The following is a 23,370-nucleotide window of genomic DNA, read 5'->3' as shown; positions in this document are numbered from 1 at the left end:
AAATAATTTTGACTATATGAGTATAATTAAAATCTAGAGGTCCTGTTGAAAATGTGGAAAAATTCAGAGTAAGAAACGTTGGCCTGGGTTTCTGTTTGTTCATATAGACTCTTTCACTTTTGCTCTTTATTTTCTGACTGACTGTTGTGAGAACATATTCTTTGTTGATTTTGTTTCATAGGTCCACTCGGCTGTTGAAGAGATGGATGGATTAGATGATGTAGAGAACAGCATGTTGTATTACAATCAGGCAGTCATTCTTTATCATCTGCGGCAGTACACAGAAGCGATAGCAGTTGGTGAAAAACTTTACCAGTTCATAGAACCTTTTGGTATGTCCTGTCAAAATTTTTCTGTCAAAAATTTTCCTATCTTCAGGGGACTTGGGTGGCTCAGTTGGTTAAGTGTCTGACCCTTGATCTCTGCTCAGGTCTTGATCTCAGGGTTGTGTGATCGAGCCCCACGTTGGGCTGTGCACTGGGCATGGAGCCTGCTTGGGATTCTCTCTCTTCCTTTCCCACTCCAAAAAAAGAATTCTCTATCTTCTCATACTTGCAGTGGCCCCTGGTACTTTTCACCTAGTTAACCAAAATCAGGGAATTACCTGTTAGTATTTAAAGAAAGAAAAAAAGCTGTGTCAGGGTTTCTTAATAACTAGAAAAGATAAAAATGATATTACTTTTAGATGAACCCAGGTTTTCTTTTAGCGTTTCCTCTCCACCCTTCAATTTTTTTTATTTTTTATTTTTTAAAGATCTCATCCACTCATTAGAGAGAGAGAGAACAAGAGAGAACATGAGCAGGGGGAGCAGCAGAGTCAGAGGGAGAAGCAGGCTCCCCGCTGAGCAGGGAGTCCAATGATGTGGGGCTCAATCTCAGGACCCCGGGATCATGACCTGAGCTGAAGGCAGACCCTTAACCGACTGAGCCACCAAGGTGCCCCTGCCCACCCCTCAATTTTTAAAAATAACTGTTAGAAATGATGTTACTGATTGGAAAGACTTGGTGATTTTGTTTTTTCTCTGCTCTTTAAACACCACCTGGTGTACCCAATCCATTCTTACTTGAGCAGTGTATTAAGGAGTGTTCGGGGATGTGAAGGAACGGGGAAATATTTTGTCCATTGCCTCACTGACATTTTTGTAGGTAATCATAGAATAGATAGTACAGACAGTGCTAGCTTTTTTGGTATCTTACAGTTACTAGCCTTGAATAAGTATAGTAAGAAAGGTGAGGACAAAGGAACAAAGAGGGAGCAAATAAAGCAACAAAGCCAGACTCAGGAAGTGGTTGTTAGAGAGGGCTGTTTCCAGCCCACAGGCAGTCAGATTTCAGTTGTGATTCACATTTTTGTCTTTCTCTACATTACTTTCTTTTAAATTCAAAACACCAATGCCAGTTCCTGATTTATAAACACCTAATTGCTGCTGTGGTCCCCACAAGACAAGAGGCTCCTGTGCTGGCTCCTCTGTGGGGCTTTGGGAAGAGTTACAGGGTCCCCTTTTGCTGTCAGCCATTGAACAGCTGCTTACTGTCGATCCAGGGAGGCATTTTCAAGGTGCTCCTCTTCTGTGCTGAGGGCATGGTGGCTGGACAGATTGGGCAGGAGAAACGCCACTGGTGAAGATGGTATAAATTTTGACCTTTCCCTATAAAGCTAGAAATCAGAATTATACTTCTAGGATGACACAGCTGTGTTTTTCTGTAAAGCTGGGAGGGGGGGTTGTTTGTTTTTGTTAAAGTAATCTCTGCACCTAAGTGGGTTTGAACTTATGACCCCGAGAGCAAAAGTTGCATGCTCTACCAACTGAGCCAGCCAGGTGCTGGTTTTTAGAATTTCTGGAACAGTTCGTGAAATCCCGTTGATTTATACTGTGGCTGAGTATGGAATATGACAACCAACTAGGTAGAATTCAAATCCATTTTTCTTCTTTGAAAATTATTATTGGTCTTTTTATTTTATTTTTAATTTTAAAGATTTTGTTTTTAAGTAATCTCTACACCCAACATGGGGTTCAAACTTACAACCCCAAGATCAGGAGTCGCATGCTGTTCCAGCTGAGCCAGCCAGGCACCCCCATTATTGTTACTTTTAAAAACGTTACTACTTGGGGGACGCCTGGGTAGCTCAGTTGGTGGAGCATCCAACTCTTGGTTTCGGCTCAGGTCGTGATCTCAGGGTCCTGGGATTTAGCCCTGCATCAGACTCCATACTCATTGGGGAATCTGCTTGTGGATTCTCTGTCTTCCTCTCCCTCTGCCCCTCTCCTAGCTCATGCACACTTGCACTCACTCTCACTCTCTAAATAAATCTTTAAAAAAAATGTTAAAATGTTACTACTTGGTTCTTCTACAACATGTATTTATTGAGCATATACTATGGACCAAAACTGTTCTTGGGATGTGAAGATAATGCAGTGAATGAAATAAAGTCTTTACCTTCATTAACTTGCATTCCAATGGGAGAGAGAGCAACACAATAAATATATGTTGTGAGGTAGCTGAATGCCATGAAGAAAAGCTAAAACTGGATAAGAGGATAGAGATGGATTGGGAATGTTATTTTTAGATAAGGCAATCAAGGAAGGCCAGGCTAAGCCAGTATTTGAAAAGAGACCTGAGTGAAGAGAAGAGGTGAGCCACATGGCTCTTGAGGGGGAAGGCATTCCAGCCAGAGGTGATAGTGTATGCAAAGCATCTGCAGTGAGCTTGGGTTTGGTGAGTGAGAGGAATAGCAGAAGTCCGTTGTGACTGGAGCCAGTGGGGAGAACAGAAGCAAATGAAGTCGGAAGTAGCAAGGGGCAGAATAGGTAAAGTCCTGTGGCTTAGGTAAGGACTTACTGTTTTAAGAGTGGTGAGAAACCCTTGGCGATATGTGACCTTTGCACACCAACCCCCTTGATCTTAGTTTGAAATGGAATCCACTCTGGCTGCTGTGTAAGAGCAAGAATGGAATCAGGAAGATTTGTTAGGAGGCTCTTAAGGGCTTTTGAAATTTTCTGTTCTTGATTTTAGCATTCTTTTTTAGACCTTATTCTTCTTTTTTTCTTCTGAAAGTAAAAGAAAATAGTGTTATTGACGTACCAGGTTACCCTTCCTCTCTTTTTGGGCTCTTCTTCCTTTGAGGTCCTTCTTAGAGTTGGAAGGAACCTCAGAAGATCACCTGGCTCACCTCCCTGCCTTCAGGCAGGTGAAGTATTCTCCTCATTTTATAGTCAGCCAGCTGTGGTCTAAAAATCAGGTCAGTGATGTCTAGAGGCCACATACCTAGTAAGTAGCTAAGCGGGTACTGGAATTGAGGTTTCCTTCTACCTAAAGTAGTACTTCTCAGTTCATGTGTTGGTGTTTGGTGGATATTTTGTCAAAGGAGGATCTGTCACTAGGAACCCTGCAATGAGAGGCCTTGAGATGCAGAATAGAATAGAATAGAATAGAATAGAATAGAATAGAATAGAATAGATACTGTAAGTTGTTCCATTCGTGGCTCACGTGATGTTCATTTAAATAAAGACTGACTTAGTGTTTGCTCTTTAGAACTTTTTGGGGAGGAGTGGTCTTGAAATGTTTGCTTCACTTTGGATTATAACTTTTCTTTTCCTGTTTTTTTTCCCCCAGAAGAAAAATTTGCCCAAGCAGTGTGTTTTTTGCTTATAGACCTGTATATATTAACCTATCAAGCTGAGAAAGCTTTGCATCTTCTTGCTGTCCTAGAAAAAATGATTTCACAGGGCAACAATAACAAAAATGGGAAGAATGAGGTAAGTGTTCAGAGGTGATTAGATTAAAATTTGTGATTAATATTTGGGGTTATTAAATATTTTAACAGCTTTATTGAAATATAATTCACTCTACAGAATGGTCGCTATTGTTAATTATACCATAGTATTACATACTCGAAAATGGCTAAGAGAGTCGATCTTCCAAGTCCTCAGCACAAGAATAAAAACCTTTTGTAATTCTGTATAGTATAGTGATAGATGTTTTAACTAGACTGATAGATTTCAGAGTATATACAAAAAATCATTATATTGTATACCTAGTAGTGTTTATGTCAATTATACCTCAATTTAAAAATTTTTGTAATAAAAATCAGAAGGATTATGCCTACCCTCAGGCAGTCCACAGGCTAGGTAGGGAGAGACAGATGAGTTAAAATTTTGATTAATGGGGGCAACTGACTGGCTCAGTTGGTAGAGCGTGTGACTCTTGATCTCAGGGTCATGAGTTTAAGCCCCACATTGGGCAAGGAGCCTACTTATTTAAAAAAAAATAATTTGATCAGTGACCTAAAAAAAACAAATATAATTCACATCTATAAAATTTAACGTTTTAAAGTGTACAATTCAGGGGCGCCTGGGTGGCACAGTGGTTAAGCGTCTGCCTTCGGCTCAGGGCGTGATCCCGGCGTCATGGGATCGAGCCCCACATCAGGCTCCTCCGCTAGGAGCCTGCTTCTTCCTCTCCCACTCCCCCTGCTTGTGTTCCCTCTCTCGCAGTCTCTCTCTATCTCTCTCTCTTCTCTGTCAAATAAATAAATAAAAATCTTAAAAAAAAATAAAGTGTACAATTCAGTGGCTTTTATTATACTCACTGAGTTGTAGAACTGTCATCACTATCTAAATTCCAGAACATTTCATCACCCCAAAAAGAAACCGTGTACCTGTTAGCACTTTTTCCCCTTCCCTCAACCCCTGGCAACCACTAATCTACTTTCTATCATTATGAATTTGACTATGCTGGACATTTCATATAAATGGAATCATATAATATGTCGCCTTTTGTGATTGATTTCTTTCACTTGGGATAATACCTTCAAAGTTTGCCAAGTTGTAGCCTGTACTTCATTCCCTTTTCATGTATTTCATTCCTTTTTATGGACATATAATCCTCCACTGTATGGATTTGCCACATTTTTTTTATCCATCAGTTGATGGTCATTTAGGTTGTTTTCCACATCTGACTAATACAAATGATGGTGCTACGAACATTTGTGTACGTATTTTTGTGGTGGCATATATGTTTTCATTTCTCTTGAGTATATATTTAAGAGTGGAATTGCTGGATCATATGGTGATTCTATGTTTAATCTTAGGAGGAACTACTGGCCTGTTTTCCAGAGTAGCTACACTATTTTACATTCCTACCAGCCTTTCACCAAGGTCCCAGGTTCTCCACATTCTTGCTAACCTTGTTTTGTTTTTCTTTTGTTTTGGTTTTTTTGTTTTGTTTTTTTAACATTGTAACCATCCTAATGGATGTAAAGTGGTATCTCATAGTAGTCTTAATTTCTGTGCTTACTAAGGGTATGTGTTAGCATCATTTCATGTATGAAATGTTAATTTTACGGAATGTAAAGATTAGAATTAAGACAATAGAAATCCACAGTCTGGGTAAACAGGGCAGCTATCACCAGAGAAAATTTCATCATTTAAGTTCTTCAGAAAGAGTGTATATTTATGACCTATTCTGGGATAAGAGACTTGTTGTGCATTAAGGATATTTCTTAGTTCTCATGGGTTTTTTTCTTTTTAAATTTTTATTTGCATTTTTAATAATTTATTTTTTTGAAGATTTTATTTATTTGAGAGAGAGCTCATGCATGTGCGAGCTGGGGACAGGGGCAGAGGGAGCAGTTTCCCTCGGAGCAGGGAGCCCAACGTGGGGTTCAGTCCCAGGACCCCAAGATCATGACTTGAGCCGAAGGTAGACACTTAACTGACTGAGCCACCCAGGTGCCCCAAGATTTTATTTTTAAGTAATCTCTACACCCAACGTGGGACTCAAACCCACAACCTCGAGATCAAGAGTCACACACTCCGCTGACTGAGCCAGCCAGCTGCCCCTCATGTTTTTTGTTTTGCTTGTCCTCTAGTTGTCAAGGGATGGTCCTTTTCCTGTTCCTGCCCTTTTGTTTAAAAAAAAAAGGAGTACTTGTAGAAAACAGATTGTTAACAGTATCTTTCTTTCTACCTGTATAAGTTCTTGAAGTTTAAAAATAAGCATCTGGCATTACTTTTTACAATTTAACAGGTGTAGATAGAAAAGAATTCAGTTAAGTCATCTTAGCATCATTCCTAAACACTGTGTAGTAAAATACTTTTATATTCAGTACTTATGAGAGTCGATAAAATATAATTCATTCAACAGATGCTTGTGTCCTCTACTAGATACTGAAGTGACAAAAATAAAAACCTTGCAATTCACACTTTGTGTGAGAGGAGAAAGATGGGGCAGCATCTGTCCAAGGGCTGGGAGGAAGGCAGGTAGGGACTATTTTGGAGAAGCTTAGGGGTGTCTGGGTGGCTCAAGTCAGTTGAGTGTCCGACTCTTGATTTCGGCCCAGGTCATGGTCTCAGGGTCATGAGATCAAGCCCCATGTAGGGCTCTGTGCTCAGCGCGAGTCGGCTTGAGATTCTCACTGCCTCTCCCTCTGCCCTCGCCCCCCAAATAAGTAAATATTTATTTTGGAGAAGTTTGGATGTTTGATTTGAACAATGTAATACAGTTCAACTAGTCAGAAGCAGAAGGAGGGAGCAGAATAACTGTCATGGCAGAGAAAACTTCACAGAAGGTGTGAGAGTGGCACACTGGAGGAATTTCTGGTACTTTGAAATGCATAGTATACCTGAAAAATGTGAGTATAGGAGATCAGGAGAGGAGATTGGCAACTCAAACATTGGTCACATTGTGAAAGATTTTGGATATTACTAGGAATCTAGCGTATGATGTTGGCAGTGTTTATACCAGAAAAAGTTTTTAAGAGGGAAATGGCATGGGGGTACCTGGGTGGCTCAGTCAGTTAAGTGTCTGCCTTTGGCTCAGGACGTGATCCCAGGGTCCTGGGATCCAGTCCCACATTGGGCTCCTTGCTGAGGAAGGATCCTGCTTCTCCCTGTCCCTCTGCCTACAGCTCCTCCTGCTTGTGTACTCTCTCTCTCTCTCGCTGTCTCTGACAAATAAAATCTTTAAAAAAAAAAAAGAAGTTTTAAAAGAAGGAAATGACATGATCTGTTTTGGGTTTCAGAAAGATTATCTTGAGTTTTGCCTGAGTAATAGCCATGCTTTTTAAACCTGGCATATCATTATGTTCAATGAGGGTTTCTCAAAAGTGGAATTTTCTTTAAAAAAAAAAAAAAAAAAAAAGATGGGGGGCACCTGCGTGGCTCAGACGTTAAGCGTCTGTCTTTGGCTTGGTTCGTGATCCTGATGTTCTGGGATTGAGCCCCAAGTCGGGCTCCCTGCTCAGCAGGAAGCCTGCTTCTCCCTCTCCAGCACCCCACTGCTTGTGTTCCCTCTCCTGCTGTCTCTGTCAAATAAATAAATAAAATCTTTAAAAAAAAAAAAATTTCCTGTTATCCACTCCAGACTGTTAACCTGAATCTCCGAGAGTGACACCTGGGATTCTGTAGTTTTAAAACGTTCTCTAGGTGATTCAGATAAGCTCACTTGTAAATCACTGATTTAAATTATGGTAAAAAATTTTTAATTTTGGTTAATTTTGTTTTACCACCCTACAGACTGGTAATAACACCAACAAAGACGGATCGAATCATAAAGCTGAAAGTGGAGCCCTAATAGAAGCTGCAAAATCAAAGATACATCAGGTAGCATAAGTTCTAAGAGAGGCTATGCGTCACGTATGTTAACTAATAGTTACGAATGATGAAGAATGTGATAGATCACTGAAAGCAGTAAATAATTCAAGGCATGTATCTATGTTTGGCTTTGAAGTATTATAACTTAAAAGCATATTTATCCTTCAGATTATATTTGCTTAAAATGATAATGCAGTATCTTTTTTTTAATTACTTGATAAACAATTGAGAGAAATGGCCTGGGAATGTATTGGATGATAAAATCAGTTTGTAGAATACTAAAATTCATTCTTAGTTAGCCAGGTGCAGATAAAAATTTATAGGAATTAGATAATTGCTGAATCACTATATTGTGCACCTGAAACTAATACTGTACATTAATTATACTGGAATTAAAATATTAATTTTTTAAAAAATAAAAGAATTGTTAGGATTTTTGCTTGGAATTTAAGTATAAATTTTATTCTACATGTTTTTTGTATTTTAGAATGTATTCTAAGAAGTACAGTAAGATAATTTAAGGTATTTAAGATACCTTATTAATCCTTTTTTAAGGATATTTAAGATAATTTAAAACTTGTTTTTGCAAGTAACTGGTATAACTATGTTGTAAGCAGATGAGGTTGAATTTCCATTTAACTAGAAAGTAAAACTACTTCAGCATGTGTAAATCCATCATTAGTTCTCACATACTAGCATTTTCCTTTGATAGTATAAAGTAAGAGCTTATATCCAAATGAAGTCCCTGAAAGCATGCAAAAGGGAAATCAAGTCAGTCATGAACACAGCTGGAAATGTAAGTTTTTTCTTGATTTTTCTTTTCTTTTCCTTTTTTTTTTTTCCCAATTTGTAACTTTCATGTCCTAAAACTTTCTTGTTTGGGTAGTAGGTATTTGTCAGTCTTAAATAATTTATTTTAGTCTTGACATTGAGTTGTAAAGTGGTGATCATACTGTGTCTATAATTTAATACTTTTCTCACTTAAAATTATAGCAAGCATTTTCCCTTGGTATGTAGCCCTCAAAACCACCATTTTAAGTAGCTGTCTAATATTCTGAAAGTGGTTTATCACAATTCAATTCATGTAAACATTTACTATTAGACACTTCAGGATTTTTTTAGTTTATACTCAGAACATTTATTAAAGATTAACAGTTCAGCTGTAGCCCAAACCTGCCCCTTCCAAATGATCTTTGCCTTGACAATACCTTCAATTTGACTAATGCTGCTAGAGTATTTGAGATAAAATTCCTCCTTCCTTCCACTCCCTCCACCCCACTCCTCCACTGATACATAATTTTTAAGACTGTGGAGGGAAAACACAGAATTGTGAACATTCTCGATGCTTTGGGGAAAACTGTTAATTTTAAGTATGAAATCATGAGAAATAATTTGGCTTTGAAGTATTGTAGTCGTTTGTACTACAAACGATAGTTTGTAGTAGGAATGGTTCAGGGAAATTGACCCTAGATCCTAGGCAGGCTCCAGATTAGTCACTGGGTCAGTACTCAAGTGATTTTTGAGGAGAAGAAATTATAGCCAAGGTCTGAGGGGGTAGGGGTAGACTTGAGGCCAAGAGGGAAAAGCCTAACTAGCCAGCCAACCACTATCAAATCTTTTTTGAGATAAAAGACATGATCCCTGCCTTAACGGAAGCCATGGTCATAAGGGAGAGAGAAACAGGAAAATAAATAATTGAAATGCAGGGTAATGGTAATACCTAAATCAGGAGGAAGTACTGCTACCTGGAATAAGCATTGGAAGCCCTTGTTTCCTCAATGACCAGGAGACAGAGCAAAGCATGAACAAGGACTTAGCCTGTAGCTAAGCTAATGTGAATAAATGATGAGACCAGTATTCCTGATGTCCTCCTGGAATGGATATTTAGTCTGCAGATCTATGCATGCTTTCACATTCTAACTAGGTATGATACAGATGATCCTCCACTAGGAGGATTCTTAGGGGAAGTGAAACATGGTCTGCCATCCAAAATGTGGTCTTTGTCACAAGCAAGATTAGTTCTCGAAAATAAGGCATTCTTTTAGGCAGTTTGTCCACCGTAGAATGACACTTTCCCCCCCTATTTGGAAAGGCATTGGATTATTTATATCCCTTTGGGTTCTAATGAAGGTGCCTCTGTGTCCTAAAAAATAAGGGAGACCTCTAGTCTGTCTAAATAGTCATTGAACTGAAGGACCTAGTTAAATTGGCGTCCAGTTAGTAGTATAAAAATGAAGACAGTCTGTTGATGATCTGTAGACTGTATTCTTATACATATATACTTCATGGGTTTTTTTAGGCAGAACCTTAATTCAGTTGATAAGGTGCTCTCTGATAGGTTTAATTTTTTTAGATAGTCAAAGCAATGAAAAATTGTGAAGCTATAGTTTTTTGTGAGCACGACTTAAATGATTCATTTATGCTCTAGAATACATGCCAATACAGCAGTATGATTATGATCTCACAATAGACATCTGAAAACAAAATATAAGCAACTTATATTTTCTTTACAGTCTGCACCCTCTCTGTTTCTTAAAAGCAATTTTGAGTACTTAAGAGGCAATTATCGAAAAGCTGTGAAGCTATTAAATAGTTCAAACATTGCTGAACATCCAGGATTCATGAAAACAGGTAAAAGAAAATTGTGAAATTCTAGTATTTTCCTGGCTCTTCTGTCTTTTGTTGTTTGTTTCCTACAGTGCTCTTCAGTGTGATTCTTGCTAATTTTTTAAAATAAAATCTTTTATAATTTCTGCTCCAGAAAATTCTTAGAATTTATTCTATTTGTTTCCATTTTATTTACTTACTTATTTTTAAAGATTTTACTAATTTATTTGAGAGAGAGAGCGCGAGCAGGGAGGGGCAGAGGCAGAAGCAGGCTTCCCATTGAGCAGGGAGCCGCTGTGGGGCTCGATCTCAGAACTCCAACATCATGGCCCGAGCCAAAGACAGACACTCAACCGACTGTACCACCAATTTTACTTATTTTATAGATTTATTTATTTATTTTAGAAAGAGCAGGAGTGAGCAGGGAGAGGCAGACTCCCCACTGAGTATGGAGCATAAGACTGGGCCGATACCAGGACCTGTGCCAAAACCAAGAGTTGGATGCTTAACCTACTGAGCCACCCAGGTTCCCCTATTTGTTTCCATTTTAGAGGAAGCTTCACTCCTTTTACTTTTATTTCACCTCATGTATGCTTTCTTTCATTTCTTAATACCAGTTTATAGATTATCAGGACATAAGGTCCTTTGGCTTTTACTTTGTGAAATGAGACCTTTTAAGGGAATGAGACGATAATGTTTTTACTTTTCTCTTTTCTCCCATAAAAGCTGTGAGCATTTGATGATCTTTTAGACTATTAACGATATCAAAAATATTTCTATAAAGTTAGGATAATCGTTATCTGTTTTCTATTTAGTAAGTTTTTTTAAAGATTTTATTTATTTATTTGTCAGAGAGAGTGCGCATGAGCGAACACAAGCAGGGGGAGTAGCATACAGAGGGAGAAGCAGGCTCCCCGCTGAGCAAGGAGCCCAACAAGGGACTCCCATCGAAGGACTCTGGGATCGTGAACTGAGCCGAAGGCAGATGCCTAACCAACTGAGCCACCCAGGCATCCCTATTTAGAAAGTTTTAATGAGGGGCACCTGGGTGGCTCAGTCAGTTAAGCGTCACTCTTGATTTTGGCTCAGGTCATGATATCAGGGTAGTGAGATCAGAGGCCTGCATCGGGGCTCCGTGCGGGGTGTGGAGCCTGCTTAATTAAGATTCTGTCTCTCCCTGTCTAAAAAAGAAGGAAAGTTTTGGGATGCCTGGGTGGTTCATTCGTTAAGCATCTGCCTGGGATTGAGTGCCGCATCGGGCTCCGTGCTCAGTGGGAAGCCTGCTTCTCCCTCTCCCACTCCCCCTGCTTGTGTTCCCTCTTTCGCTGCCTCTCTGTCAGATGAATGAATGAATGAATGAATGAATGAATGAATGAATGAATGAATGAATGAAAGTTTTAATGTTGGTAAAATGAAAGGTAAAATTTGGGGCTTTCTTTTAAGTTCACGTCCTTGCTATTTTATGGAGAGAAAGGAGGAAAATCCATTTATTCAAGAAGTGATGTCAAACTACTGAAAATGCTTTACACCAAGTTTAAAATGCAAAGATGGGGGTGCCTGGGTGGCTCATTTGGTTAAGCCTCTGACTCTTGGTTTCAGCTCAGGTCATGGTCTCAGTATTGTGAGTTTAAGCCTCAGGTGGGGCTCTGCACTCAGCATGGAGTCTGCTTAGGATTCTTTCCCCTTCTGCTCTGCCCTCCTTCACGTGTACACTCACTCTTGCTCTCAAATAAATAAATAAAACCTTAAAATGGTTTTTAAGCCGCTCCCCCTTATTGTGCTCGCTCGCTTTCTCTGTGTCAAATAAATAAAAGAAAATCTTAAAAAAAAAAAAAAAGTACACCTGCAGACATACTTACCAACCCCCGCCCTTTACCCATTCTGTTAAGTGGGGTTGTAAAAGATGGAGAAAAGCAGTTTGTTCCGTTACAGTTCTTTTGGATATTCTGTTTATTCTGAGTACCCATTTTTAATTCTGCTAAATTTTTATTTCTGCTGTTTTTATTGTTGTAATTTCCCCTCAGGCCCATAACACTCAAACACTGAAATGATCTTTCAGACTAAACATTCAGTATCCTTTGAGAAAATTTTGCTTAGGATTGTCTTGATACAGGGGCCCCTGGGTGGCTCAGTCGTTAAGCGTCTGCCTTCGGCTCAGGGCGTGATCCCAGTGTTCTGGGATCGAGCCCCACATCAGGCTCCTCTGCTGGAAGCCTGCTTCTTCCTCTCCCACTCCCCCTGCTTGTGTTCCCTTTCTCGCTGGCTGTCTCTATGTCTGTCAAATAAATAAAAAATCTTAAAAAAAAAAAAAAAGTTAAGATCTAATGGGAAAGATTTTTATATAGTAGTTATATATTTTATGTACTGATATTTTTCATAGTTATTAATTTTAACATTTATTTCTCATATGTAAAATTTAGTTTTTGCTGCTGATAAAATATGCTTATTGGAGAAGATTCGGGAATAGAATGTTTCTTAAATTGTTCACAATGCCACTATCAGAGGCAGCCTCCTTTAAACACTTTAGCATATTTCCTACTGTCTTCCACTGAAGCCTGCTGTTTGTCTTTTTAAAATACCATTGCTCAATTTAAAAACACATCAGAAGAAAATCTTTAGATTTTAGTATTAAACATTGAATATCTTGAGTGTTAATTTTGTCAGTCTAGTCCAGCATTTTATATCATTGTGGAAAAGACAGACTATCAGTAAATTGTTTTTGGAGTATTTGGGAAGCAGTTTAGAAGAAGAAAACTAAAACTTGGATTGCTTTCATTACACCAAAATAAAGCCCAGAGAAATGAGGGGTTGAAATGTAAAAATCATAACAGCAGCTAAAGAAAACTTAAATATTTTGATTTTGTCAGGGGGAAACTTGATTGAATTTTATCCAAAATGCAAAGACTATAGAGTTTAGAAAAGATGATTAAATTTCACCACATAAAAATGTAAGACTTCTTGGGGCGCCTGGGTGGCACAGTGGTTAAGCGTCTGCCTTCGGCTCAGGGCGTGATCCCGGCGTTCTGGGATCGAGACCCACATCAGGCTCCTCCACTATGAGCCTGCTTCTTCCTCTCCCACTCCCCCTGCTTGTGTTCCCTCTCGCGCTGGCTGTCTCTGTTTCTGTCGAATAAATAAATAAAATCTTAAAAAAGAAAAATGTAAGACTTCTTATGATTAAACACACACACACATACTGAAACAGGTTATAAGACAGATGACACACTGGCTTTGGGGAAAATATTTGAAACAAATGTGACAGAAGATTTCTATAACATACAAACAGGTAACCAATAGGAAAAACATCTGTAACCAAATAAAAAAATGGGTAAAGAACAGAAAGAAGCAGTGTGTGTGTTACAGGATAAGAAATATAGTTGCCTAACAAGCTTGAGAAGATAGATACTCAGCCATATTGATATTTAAAGACATGTGAACCCAAAAGAACAGTGGAGACTTTACAAACAAAAGCAGGATTTTATATATTCTGTTTTATGTATTCTTGCTACTCAGTATGTTTCCATATATACTGATTCTTTCCAGTTTCTGCATAATATTTTGTTGCGTGGATGCAATGCATATAATGTACTAATAAATACTTTTTGTCCTTTGCATTATTGTATTATTTGCCTACAGTTATTTAAAAATCAGAAGAAAAGATTAAGCAGGCTAACAAAGTCAATGGGATAGGGTTGGTTTATCATCTTTAATAAAAGATTTTAAAAGGAAAGGAGTTTACAGAATTTTCAGGTGTCCTGAATTTCAGATGCCTTGTAAACTTTTCTATAAGGACTAGATGGAATTTCTGTTGTATTGCCAATTCTTGTGTCGCGTATGTCAACCGTAACATTTTTGGACAAATTTATTTGTGTTTTTGTCAGGTGAATGCTTGAGATGCATGTTCTGGAATAATCTTGGTTGCATCCATTTTGCCATGAGCAAGCACAATTTGGGAATTTTCTACTTTAAAAAGGCTCTACAGGAGAATGACAATGTTTGTGCACAGCTCAGTGCAGGCAGCACTGATCCAGGTGAGCCCATTGCTGGGGGACAGTTTGTATTTTACTACTTGAGAGCATGATATTGAAGAGCAAGCGTCTGAGCACTGAGTAATGTATAAAGTTGTTGAATCACGTATTGTATACCTAAAACTAATATAACATGGTAAGTAAATTATACTGGAATTTAAAAAGTAATTTTTTGTTCTTTATTTTTATTTTTTTTATTATTTTTTAAGAATTTATTTATTTATTTGACAGAGACAGCCAGCGAGAGAGGGAACACAAGCAGGGGCAGTGGGAGAGAGAGAAGCAGGCTCCCAGAAGAGCAGGAAGCCCAATGTGGGGCTCGATCCCAGGACCCTGGGATCAGGCCCTGAGCTGAAGGCAGACGCTTAATGACTGAGCCACCCAGGCGCCCCAGTTTTTTGTTTTTTAAAGAATAAATAGGTAGATAGTGATCAAGTGTCTGATCAAAATGCATCCATATGTGCTTGCCTACAATTAACATTGACCCTAACCAACAAGTTTGACTCTGGGGATTTTTAGTATATGTGGCTACTTCAAGTAGCAAGATGGTAGGAATAATTATCAAAGAAATGTAAATTACATTCATTTTTCTATGGATTTGAAAATCAGTAATCGTATATGGTAATGTTGTAAAGCGAAGTATGTTGCTAAGATTTCTTGACTGTGCTAAACTAGGTTTTTTTTTGTGTTTTTTGGTACTGTTTTGTTTTTTTAAATAAGCTGTATGCCCAACATGGGGCTTGAACTCACAACCGTGAAATTAAGAGTTGCATGCTTTACCGACTGAGCCAGCCAGGTGCCCCTAAACTAGTTTTATTATAACTTCTTTCCAAGGTTTCACACAGGATGTTATAGGCAGCACCTGACAATTGTTTTTATTTTTATTTTATTTTTTTTTAAAGATTTTATTTATTTATTTGACAGAGATAGAGGCAGCCAGCGAGAGAGGGAACACAAGCAGGGGGAGTGGGAGAGGAAGAAGCAGGCTCATAGCAGAGGAGCCTGATGTGGGGCTCGATCCCATAACGCCGGGATCACGCCCTGAGCCGAAGGCAGACGCTTAACCGCTGTGCCACCCAGGCGCCCCATGTTTTTATTTTTTTTGCACCTGACAATCTTTGAGCAAATTCCTAAAGTCTATTACTTTAATATTCATATGCTATGGATCCTTGACCTGGAATGCTTAAAATCAAGCAATTATTTAGCTTTTTTAACTCTAAAAAAAACTGATGAAAAGTGTATCCAAAATCATAAGTAGTCTTATTTTATTGTAGACTGAAATTTTGAGTAAGCGAGTGAACCATAGTCATTGTAGGTATGGTACATTAATTTTTTATTTTCATAGTAAAGTTCCCAAACCCCTGCTAACAGCTGAATACTTCTGGTTAAGAAAGCACATGACAATAAAATGGTTAACCAAAATGAAAGTTACAAAAGAAAGTGAATTTTCTAAAAAGGTGGAAAGGTAGTTAAAGATTCATAGGAGTCAGTGAGTCCTATCTCTTTTGTTTGCCTTTCTGGACCATTGTTACCTGGGGAGCTGGCAAATGAGACATCTCTGAGCACACCAGCACAAGCAACTGAAATGACTCTGGAGAATATTTGTGGGGTTGAGGATGAAGATCATCACTGGTAGAGAGCTATTACAATTTTACACTGGGCCGCAGCGCCTGGGCGGCTCAGTCAGTTAAGCATCTGCCTTTGGCTCAGCTCATGATCCTGAGGTCCTGGGATCCAGCTCCGTGTCAGGATCCCTGTTCAGTGGGGAGTCTGCTTCTCCCTGTCCCTCTGCTGCTCCCCCTGCTTGTCCTCTCTCTGTCAAATAAAATCTTTAAAATAGACAAACAAAAAAACCAACTTCACACTGGGGTTCTTGGTATTAAACAAGGTAGTGTTTAGTGGAATAAATGTTTTCAATGTAACTGTTATTTTTAATCTAATGGTTTTTTTCTTACCTGATTTGTATCATTAGGCAAGAAATTTTCGGGAAGACCCATGTGTACATTACTAACCAACAAGAGGTATGAGTTGCTGTATAACTGTGGCATTCAGCTTCTTCACATTGGAAGACCTCTTGCTGCCTTTGAGTGTCTGATTGAAGCTGTTCAGGTTTATCATGCAAATCCCCGCCTCTGGCTAAGGCTGGCTGAATGCTGCATTGCTGCAAATAAGGGGGTGAGTGCTCCTTGGGTATCTTTTTGAACGTATACCCTCCCCCCAACTTGTTACATAGAAAGCAGAAATTACTTGGAAACACACAAGACCTCATTCCCTTTATAACTCTCAGGGAATTTATAAAGATAGTCTGTTGGACAAAAGATTTAATTTCTTAAAGTCATTTGTTAACATTCTGGCTCTTAAAGTATAGCAGCCTGTATCAGCAGTCACATTAAAGATGTGAAGCCAGCGAGAGGGTCATATCTGTTGGAACAGTGGTCTGCTGGGGCAGGGGCCATATCATCTGCTGGCCTGAGAATGGTATGTGCACCAGGTGGTTAGAGAAGGACTAAGACCATGAGTGTGGAAAGAACTGTATAACACTGCATTTCCTTCAGTTCTGAGGGGCTTTACTTTTGATTCAGTAAAATGGTTCAGAGTTCATGGATTATCAAGCTGTCTCTCACACCTTTGTCCACAGTGACTGAGAAATAGGCCAGGTTACGTGGGTGTCCTTGCCCAGATTATCTGCACATGGTGGTTCGTGGAAGCCTTTGGAATCTCAAGTGGGGAGTGGTCAGTGGGAGTAGGAGAAAAGTTGTATCAGAATTACCAGTTGCCTGTACCACCCCATTTCCTACCCACCCCCCACCCTTGCTGCGCTCTTTGGCTGTGTGGAGATTGGGAGGCCTGGCACCTGAGGTTTGCCTGCCATAGGTGATATAGATGTTTTTGCACTCCTCCTCCTGCTGAACAGCACTTCCTGAGAAACAGCTGCAAAAACTAGCATTTAGAAGTATGTTTGCCTGGTATTTTTCACACATGATACTTAAGTAGTTTATGATTCGGGTATACCACTGGGGAAAGAGATAAGTGCTATCTTTGAAGGGCTTTAATGATTTATTTAATTGTAACTTGCCTTTTAAAAGACTTCTTTCTTGGGGCTCCTGGGAGGCTCAGTCGTTAGGCATCTGCCTTCGGCTCAGGGCCTGATCCCAGGGTCCTGCTATTGAGCCCCACATCAGGCCTCTCTGCTGGAAGCCTGCTTCTTCCTCTCCCACTCCCCCTGCTTGTGTTCCCTCTCTCGCTGGCTGTCTCTCTCTGTCAAAGAAATAAATAAAATCTTAAAAAAAAAAAAAAAAAGACTTCTTTCTTTCTTTCCTTTTTTTTTTTTTTTTTTTTTTTAAGATTTTATTTATTTGGCAGAGAGCACAAGCTGGGGCAACAGGCATAGGGAAAGGGAGAAGCAGGCTCCCCACTGAGCAAGGAGCCTGGTGGGGGACTTGATCCCAGGACCCTAGGATCATGACTCGAGCCGAAGTCAGACACTCATCCAACTGAGCCATTCAGGCACTCTAAAAGAAAACTTTCTTATTGGATAGTTCTTAAGTTAACTGACAATTCTAGGCAGTATTTATACTTTTTAAAACAAGAATCTCTAGAAATTGCTTATTTTCTTTAATCCATTCATGAATTTAAGTGTTGGAGGCCTCTCATTTGGACAGTTATTGGAAACCAGGGAATTAGATCTTCCTAGGGGTAGAGTAATATAGTAAGGTTTAATATTTTCTTTTAAAATTACTTATTTTTAGAAATAGTACCTTTAGGATTGTCTTCATTCTGTGGATTTTATTATGAAGTCCCCTTCCCCCCATTTTCTTGTACAAAGTTCTAAATTTCTAATTTTTTTAGAAGATTTTATTTATTTATTTTGAGAGAGAGCGTGCGCACACAAATGGGGGGAGGGGCAGACGGAGAGGGAGAAGCAGACTCCCCACTGAGCAGGGAATCCGATGTGGGGCTCGATCCCAGGATCCTGGGATCATGACCTGAGCTGAAGGCAGACACTTAACTGACTGAGCCACCCAGGCGCCCCATAAATTTCTAATTTTTAAAAAATAGTGGTGGTGCCCTGGATGGCTCAGTCAGTTGAGCATCCAACTCTTGGTTTCCGCTCAGGTCAGGATCCTCAGGGTGATGGGATGGAGCCCTGCGTCCAGCTCTGTACTCTGCAGTGTGCAGTCTGCTTGGGATTTTCCCTTTCCATCCTGTGCCCCACCCCGCTGCTCATACGCACGCTCTAAAGTAAATAAATAAAATCTCTTTTAAAAATGGTAAAGATGATTTGGTTGCCATAATTTGGTGAATTTCAGAATGCTCAGTTTGTGCTAAAATAGGAATTTGCCAAAAATAATTATCTATATCTATGCTTCTCCTCCTCCTAAAAAGGATCTGAAGTGCCCAAAAAGACAGTAAAAACAACCCCCAAAATACTCCTGAGTAAAACCAGAAAACAAAATCCCAATAAGTAGAAATTACAAACTCCAAATAAAATTCCATAAAATGTATTTAGTCAGTATAGAAGGAATGCTGAGCAAAGCAGTTTGTATCTTCAGAAATAAATTCATTTTGGACTCCTGGGTGGCTCAGTTGGTTGGGCATCTGTCTTTGGCTCAGATCGGGATCCCAGGGTTCTGGTATCGAGTGCCGCATCGGACTCCCAGCTCAGCAGAGAGTCATCTGCTCCAGGTCCACCCTGACCTGCCTCCCCTCCTCCATTCTCTCTCTCTCTCTCAAGAATGAATAAAATCTTTAAAAAAAAAAAAAGAAAGAAATTCATTTTGGGGGCACCTGAGTGGCTCAGTTGGTTAAGCATCTGCCTTTGGCTCAGGTCATGATCTCAGGGTCCTGGGATGGAGCCCACATTGGGTTCCCTGCTCAGCAGGGAGTCTGCTTCTTCCTCTGCCCCTCCCCCCACTTGTGCATTCTCTCTTGTTCTGTTCTCTCTCTCTCAAATAAAATCTTTAGAAATAAATAGGGGCACCTGGGTGGCTCAGTTAAATGTCTGCCTTCAGCTCAGGTCATGATCTCAGGGTCCTGGGATCCAGCCCTGCATTGGGCACCCTGCTCAACGGGAAGCCTGCTTCTCTCTCTCCCACTCCCCCTGCTTGTGTCTCCTCTCTCCCCGCCATCTCTCTCTCTGTCAAATAAAATCTTTTTAAAAAATAAATACATACATATATTTTTGAATAAAAACAACCAACTTAATTGTCAAATTTGGTGATGCTAAGGAGATTATGTCCCATTTATCTGATGCACATTTCTTCAGACTGCTTTTGGCAGATGCAGGGCTTATGCTTACTTGGGTAGGTATAATATGAGAGATCTGCTAATTACAAAACATAGACTTAATTGTAGGGAAAGTATTTAAGCAATTTAAGAATAGGCTATTAAAATATATCAATAAAATGTACCATTTATTTTTCTTAGTTCTGAAATTCAGATATGTTGAGTGCTATTGCTGTTATGGCACTATAAAGTAATATTTTAATTACATATGATTTTTCTACATCATGACTCAGTCTGAGACACTTTCCAGCTATTGGTGTATTATTGAAAGTGTAGTTTATTATTGTGGATTTTTAGTTCCATTCCATCTTTGTTTTCATCTGTTGCATCTTCAAATCTAGCCATCCGATCAGCTTATATGACCTTAAGGATCAGGAAAGAATGTATGGATGAATCATCATAAATTATCACTACCACTAGGAAAAGAAGTCAGAATGGAAGTCCCTCCTAGTAGTGGTTCAGAATATCCCCTTTCTGTGATTTTTCATTAATATATCTTGGCTGCCTCCTTGATAGAAAGAAAATTTCCAATCAGAGAGGTGCCTGGGTGGTTCATTCGGTTAAGGGTCCAACTCTGGATTTCCGCTAAGATCATGATCTCACAGTTGTGGGTTCGAGCCCTGCGTTGGGCTCTGTGTTCAGTGTGGAGTCTGCTTCAGATTCTCTCTCTCTCCCTCACTCTCTCTGAAATAAATAAAATCTTTTAAAAATTTTTCAATCAGAGCAGTTTTGTTATATTTTTTAAGCATGTTGTATTTTTTAAGCACTATGTAATATTTTCTGTTTAAAATGAATATGCATGGGGCGCCTGGGCAGCATAGTCGTTAAGCGTCTGCCTTCGGCTCAGGGCGTGATCCCGGCATTATGGGATCGAGCCCCACATCCGGCTCCTCCGCTAGGAGCCTGCTTCTTCCTCTCCCACTCCCCCTGCTTGTGTTCCCTCTCTCTCTGGCTGTCTCTGTCAAATAAAATAAAATAAAATAAAAATCTTAAAAAAAAAAGAACAAAAATAAAATGAATATGCAGGTGAATCCGTGTTTTATTAGAAGTCATAAATAGAAGTACAACCATAATAAACTTATAGTGGGCGCAATAAATAACAGTACAGAAACATTATGCTTGGAGGAGGACTTTTTGTGGGACAGTTTAGCTCTGTGAGTTCATATTGATTGGCTCCAGTTTATACCTGCATATGAGAGTCTGCCTGACTTTATATGACTACCTGCAAATCCACCTGCAGGTAACTCAGAGACTTTGGGTGAAAGGGAAGATAAAGGCAGTTGACATCATCAAGTTCCCATAGTAAGATGATGCATCTTAGTGAAATATCCTGAAAAACTATATATGTGTAAGTAGCTTTTACTGTTTTCAGTTTAATGTTTTAAAAAGGGCTTTAGGATTTTAATTTTCTAGAAGGCAAGAATTATGCCGATGTAAATTTTAACATATAGCTTGTTCGAGTTTATAAATTGTTGACATTTTAATGCTTTCAATGAAGAAGGACAAGATTTGTGTTTTAAAAAGTGGAGCTGCTTCCTTTTTCCATTGAGATTTTGTGGCTCTCTTATGTTTCCTTATTCTGATGTCAAAGTGCCCATAATACGCAGCATGGTCCCTGGAATGTAGAATGTTCTAAGTAAATCATTCTAAATAAATGCTTGAGTCAGTCTTGAATTGCCTTTTTTCCTTAGAATTACCTCAAGCTTCATATTAAAATACGGCAATGCATCACAGACTTCCCGCTCCATGCACTAACTACTCTTCAATATGGAACATATTTCTCTTCACATTGATGGATCTTAGGAACTTTCTTGGAGTAACTGGAAAAGTATTAGATCATTTTTCACATCCTGTCTTATAATTGTATTAAATTAATTGGAAATTATCTGTATCTTACAGACTGCTGAACAAGAAACTAAAGGCCTTCCAAGTAAGAAAGGAATTGTACAGTCTATTGTTGGTCAAGGCTATCATCGTAAAATAGTTCTGGCATCACAGTCCATACAGAATACTGTATATAAGTAAGTATTTTGCAAAGAGAAAGTATAGATACTTAATATTGTTTCAAATAATGTTATTTATGTGTAAAAATATGCTTAAGACTTATCACTTCATAGGAGGAACCACTTTGTAACTAGGTTTTATTATCTGACATATTATTGAAAGTGTAGTTTATTGTGGATTTTTAGTACATCTGTGCTGAAACTTGATGGCCTAAGAGACCCTGGTCTATTTAGTACCATTATTCAAAATGTCCAGAAGAGGGCATCTTGATGTTTCCTTTTTATATAATTTATCATTGATGCTTTTTTTTTTAGTTATTTCCTTATAGTCCCTAAAGCCAATTCTTAGTATTTAGAGAGAAAAGTACTAATACAGAAAGTAACCAAAGCATTATGAAGCCGTCACATGTAAACCTTCAGTTGAATAACTTTTAAATATGAACATCTTTATCTTGTATAAAGATTCCAATTTGGAGTTGCTATTATTTCTAAAGTAGTAGGCGTTGTAAAAAATTTGCTGTGTTTTTTCTTTTCCAAAAAAATAAAATTGTTCCACTACCATTTAAAAGTTCTCCCAAAGTTTTAAAATAGTAACTGGTACACAATATTTTGGTCTTAATAGCAGATTTTTTGTTTTTAAAGACTTAAGATAAAAGATCATTTTCCTACATTTTCAAAATTATTACTACTTTTCCCCTTTTTTTCCCTAGTAAAGCTTAGTTTGGTGTATTGAACCAAGAGAAAGTTATATAAAATCTCAAAAGAGGGGCGCCTGGGTAGCGCAGTCGTTAAGCGTCTGCCTTTCGCTCAGGGCGTGATCCTGGCGTTCCAGGATCGAGTCCCTGCCTTTCGCTCAGGGCGTGATCCTGGCGTTCCAGGATCGAGTCCCACGTCGGGCTCCTCCGCTGGGAGCCTGCTTCTTCCTCTCTCACTCCCCTGCTGTGTTCCCTCTCTCGCTGGCTGTCTCCCTGTCACATAAATAAATAAAATCTTAAAAAAAAAAAAATCTCAAAAGAATTACAAGACAAAAGTTAAAAATATAGCATTTTCAAGAGCAAGGATCAACCGAAACAAGGCTCAGATGTGAAAATCTACTTTCTTTCCAGTTCCTACTATACTTGCGCTGGCCCTCAATACGGATTTTCCTTGTCTTTAGCTCTTTTGTTACGTTAATGTCCACACTGCAGATAACCTTCAAGTTGGTTTCCATCCTTAGTCCCATTCCTAGAGATACAACTTGCGTGATGTGTATACTTGCAATATATTATGCATACTTTTAAAATCTTATATTAATATTTAGGATTTACGTTCTTTAGGATTCTCTTATAACTGCTTATTTTCAAATTTCTACCTGTTGGCAAATTTTCATTTACAGTTATACTGGTTTTATTCCAATAATAGAAAAGTCTTATTTATTTCTAAGTTATTTACTTAGCTGATTTGGTTTTTGGTTGTTTTTTGTTTTGTTTTGTTTTGTTTAAGTGATGGACAGTCTTCAGCCATTCCTGTAGCCAGTATGGAGTTTGCAGCCATTTGTCTTAGAAATGCCTTGTTGCTGTTGCCTGAAGAACAGCAAGATCCGAAGCAGGAAAATGGGTCTAAAAATAGTAATCAATTAGGTGGGAACACGGAGAGCAGTGAAAGCAGTGAAACTTGCAGGTATTCTAATCCCCTTGGCCTCATTTGGTGAAACCCTTCAGGACTTCATTAGTAAGCCTCTTTGTCCTTTAGATGAATTCCTAAAATCTTGAGCCCTTATTTCCGAAATCCCCTGTTTTGAATAATAAGAAGGGAAAGTATGAATGTTAAGTATTTCTGGAAGAGAGAAATGAGAGAGGAGAGAACCTTAGA

General features: G+C 38.8%; 1 protein-coding gene across 5 annotated transcripts in view; it reads left to right on the top strand.

Annotated features, from left to right (window-relative positions):
• The window catches only part of CNOT10 (CCR4-NOT transcription complex subunit 10), an 80,004-nt gene that overhangs the window by 23,265 nt on the left and 33,369 nt on the right, over positions 1 to 23,370 (top strand). For all 5 annotated transcript variants that reach the window (XM_087870067.1, XM_087870066.1, XM_045798296.2 and 2 more), the window contains 9 exons: positions 182 to 332; positions 3,616 to 3,758; positions 7,518 to 7,604; positions 8,308 to 8,391; positions 10,109 to 10,226; positions 14,084 to 14,233; positions 16,203 to 16,405; positions 21,416 to 21,537; positions 23,002 to 23,178. In XM_087870067.1, coding sequence (XP_087726193.1) covers positions 203 to 332; positions 3,616 to 3,758; positions 7,518 to 7,604; positions 8,308 to 8,391; positions 10,109 to 10,226; positions 14,084 to 14,233; positions 16,203 to 16,405; positions 21,416 to 21,537; positions 23,002 to 23,178 — 1,214 coding nt within the window. In that variant the 5' untranslated portion in view covers positions 182 to 202. The remainder of the gene's footprint in view (positions 1 to 181; positions 333 to 3,615; positions 3,759 to 7,517; positions 7,605 to 8,307; positions 8,392 to 10,108; positions 10,227 to 14,083; positions 14,234 to 16,202; positions 16,406 to 21,415; positions 21,538 to 23,001; positions 23,179 to 23,370) is intronic.

This window comes from Ursus americanus, chromosome 20 (genome assembly GCF_024610735.1).
Source record: "Ursus americanus isolate L20-20 chromosome 20, mUrsAme1.1.p, whole genome shotgun sequence".
In the NCBI taxonomy this organism is placed as follows: Eukaryota; Metazoa; Chordata; class Mammalia; order Carnivora; family Ursidae; genus Ursus; species Ursus americanus.
Note: the sequence above shows the minus strand (reverse complement) of the source record. Positions and strands in the feature narration are given on the sequence as shown.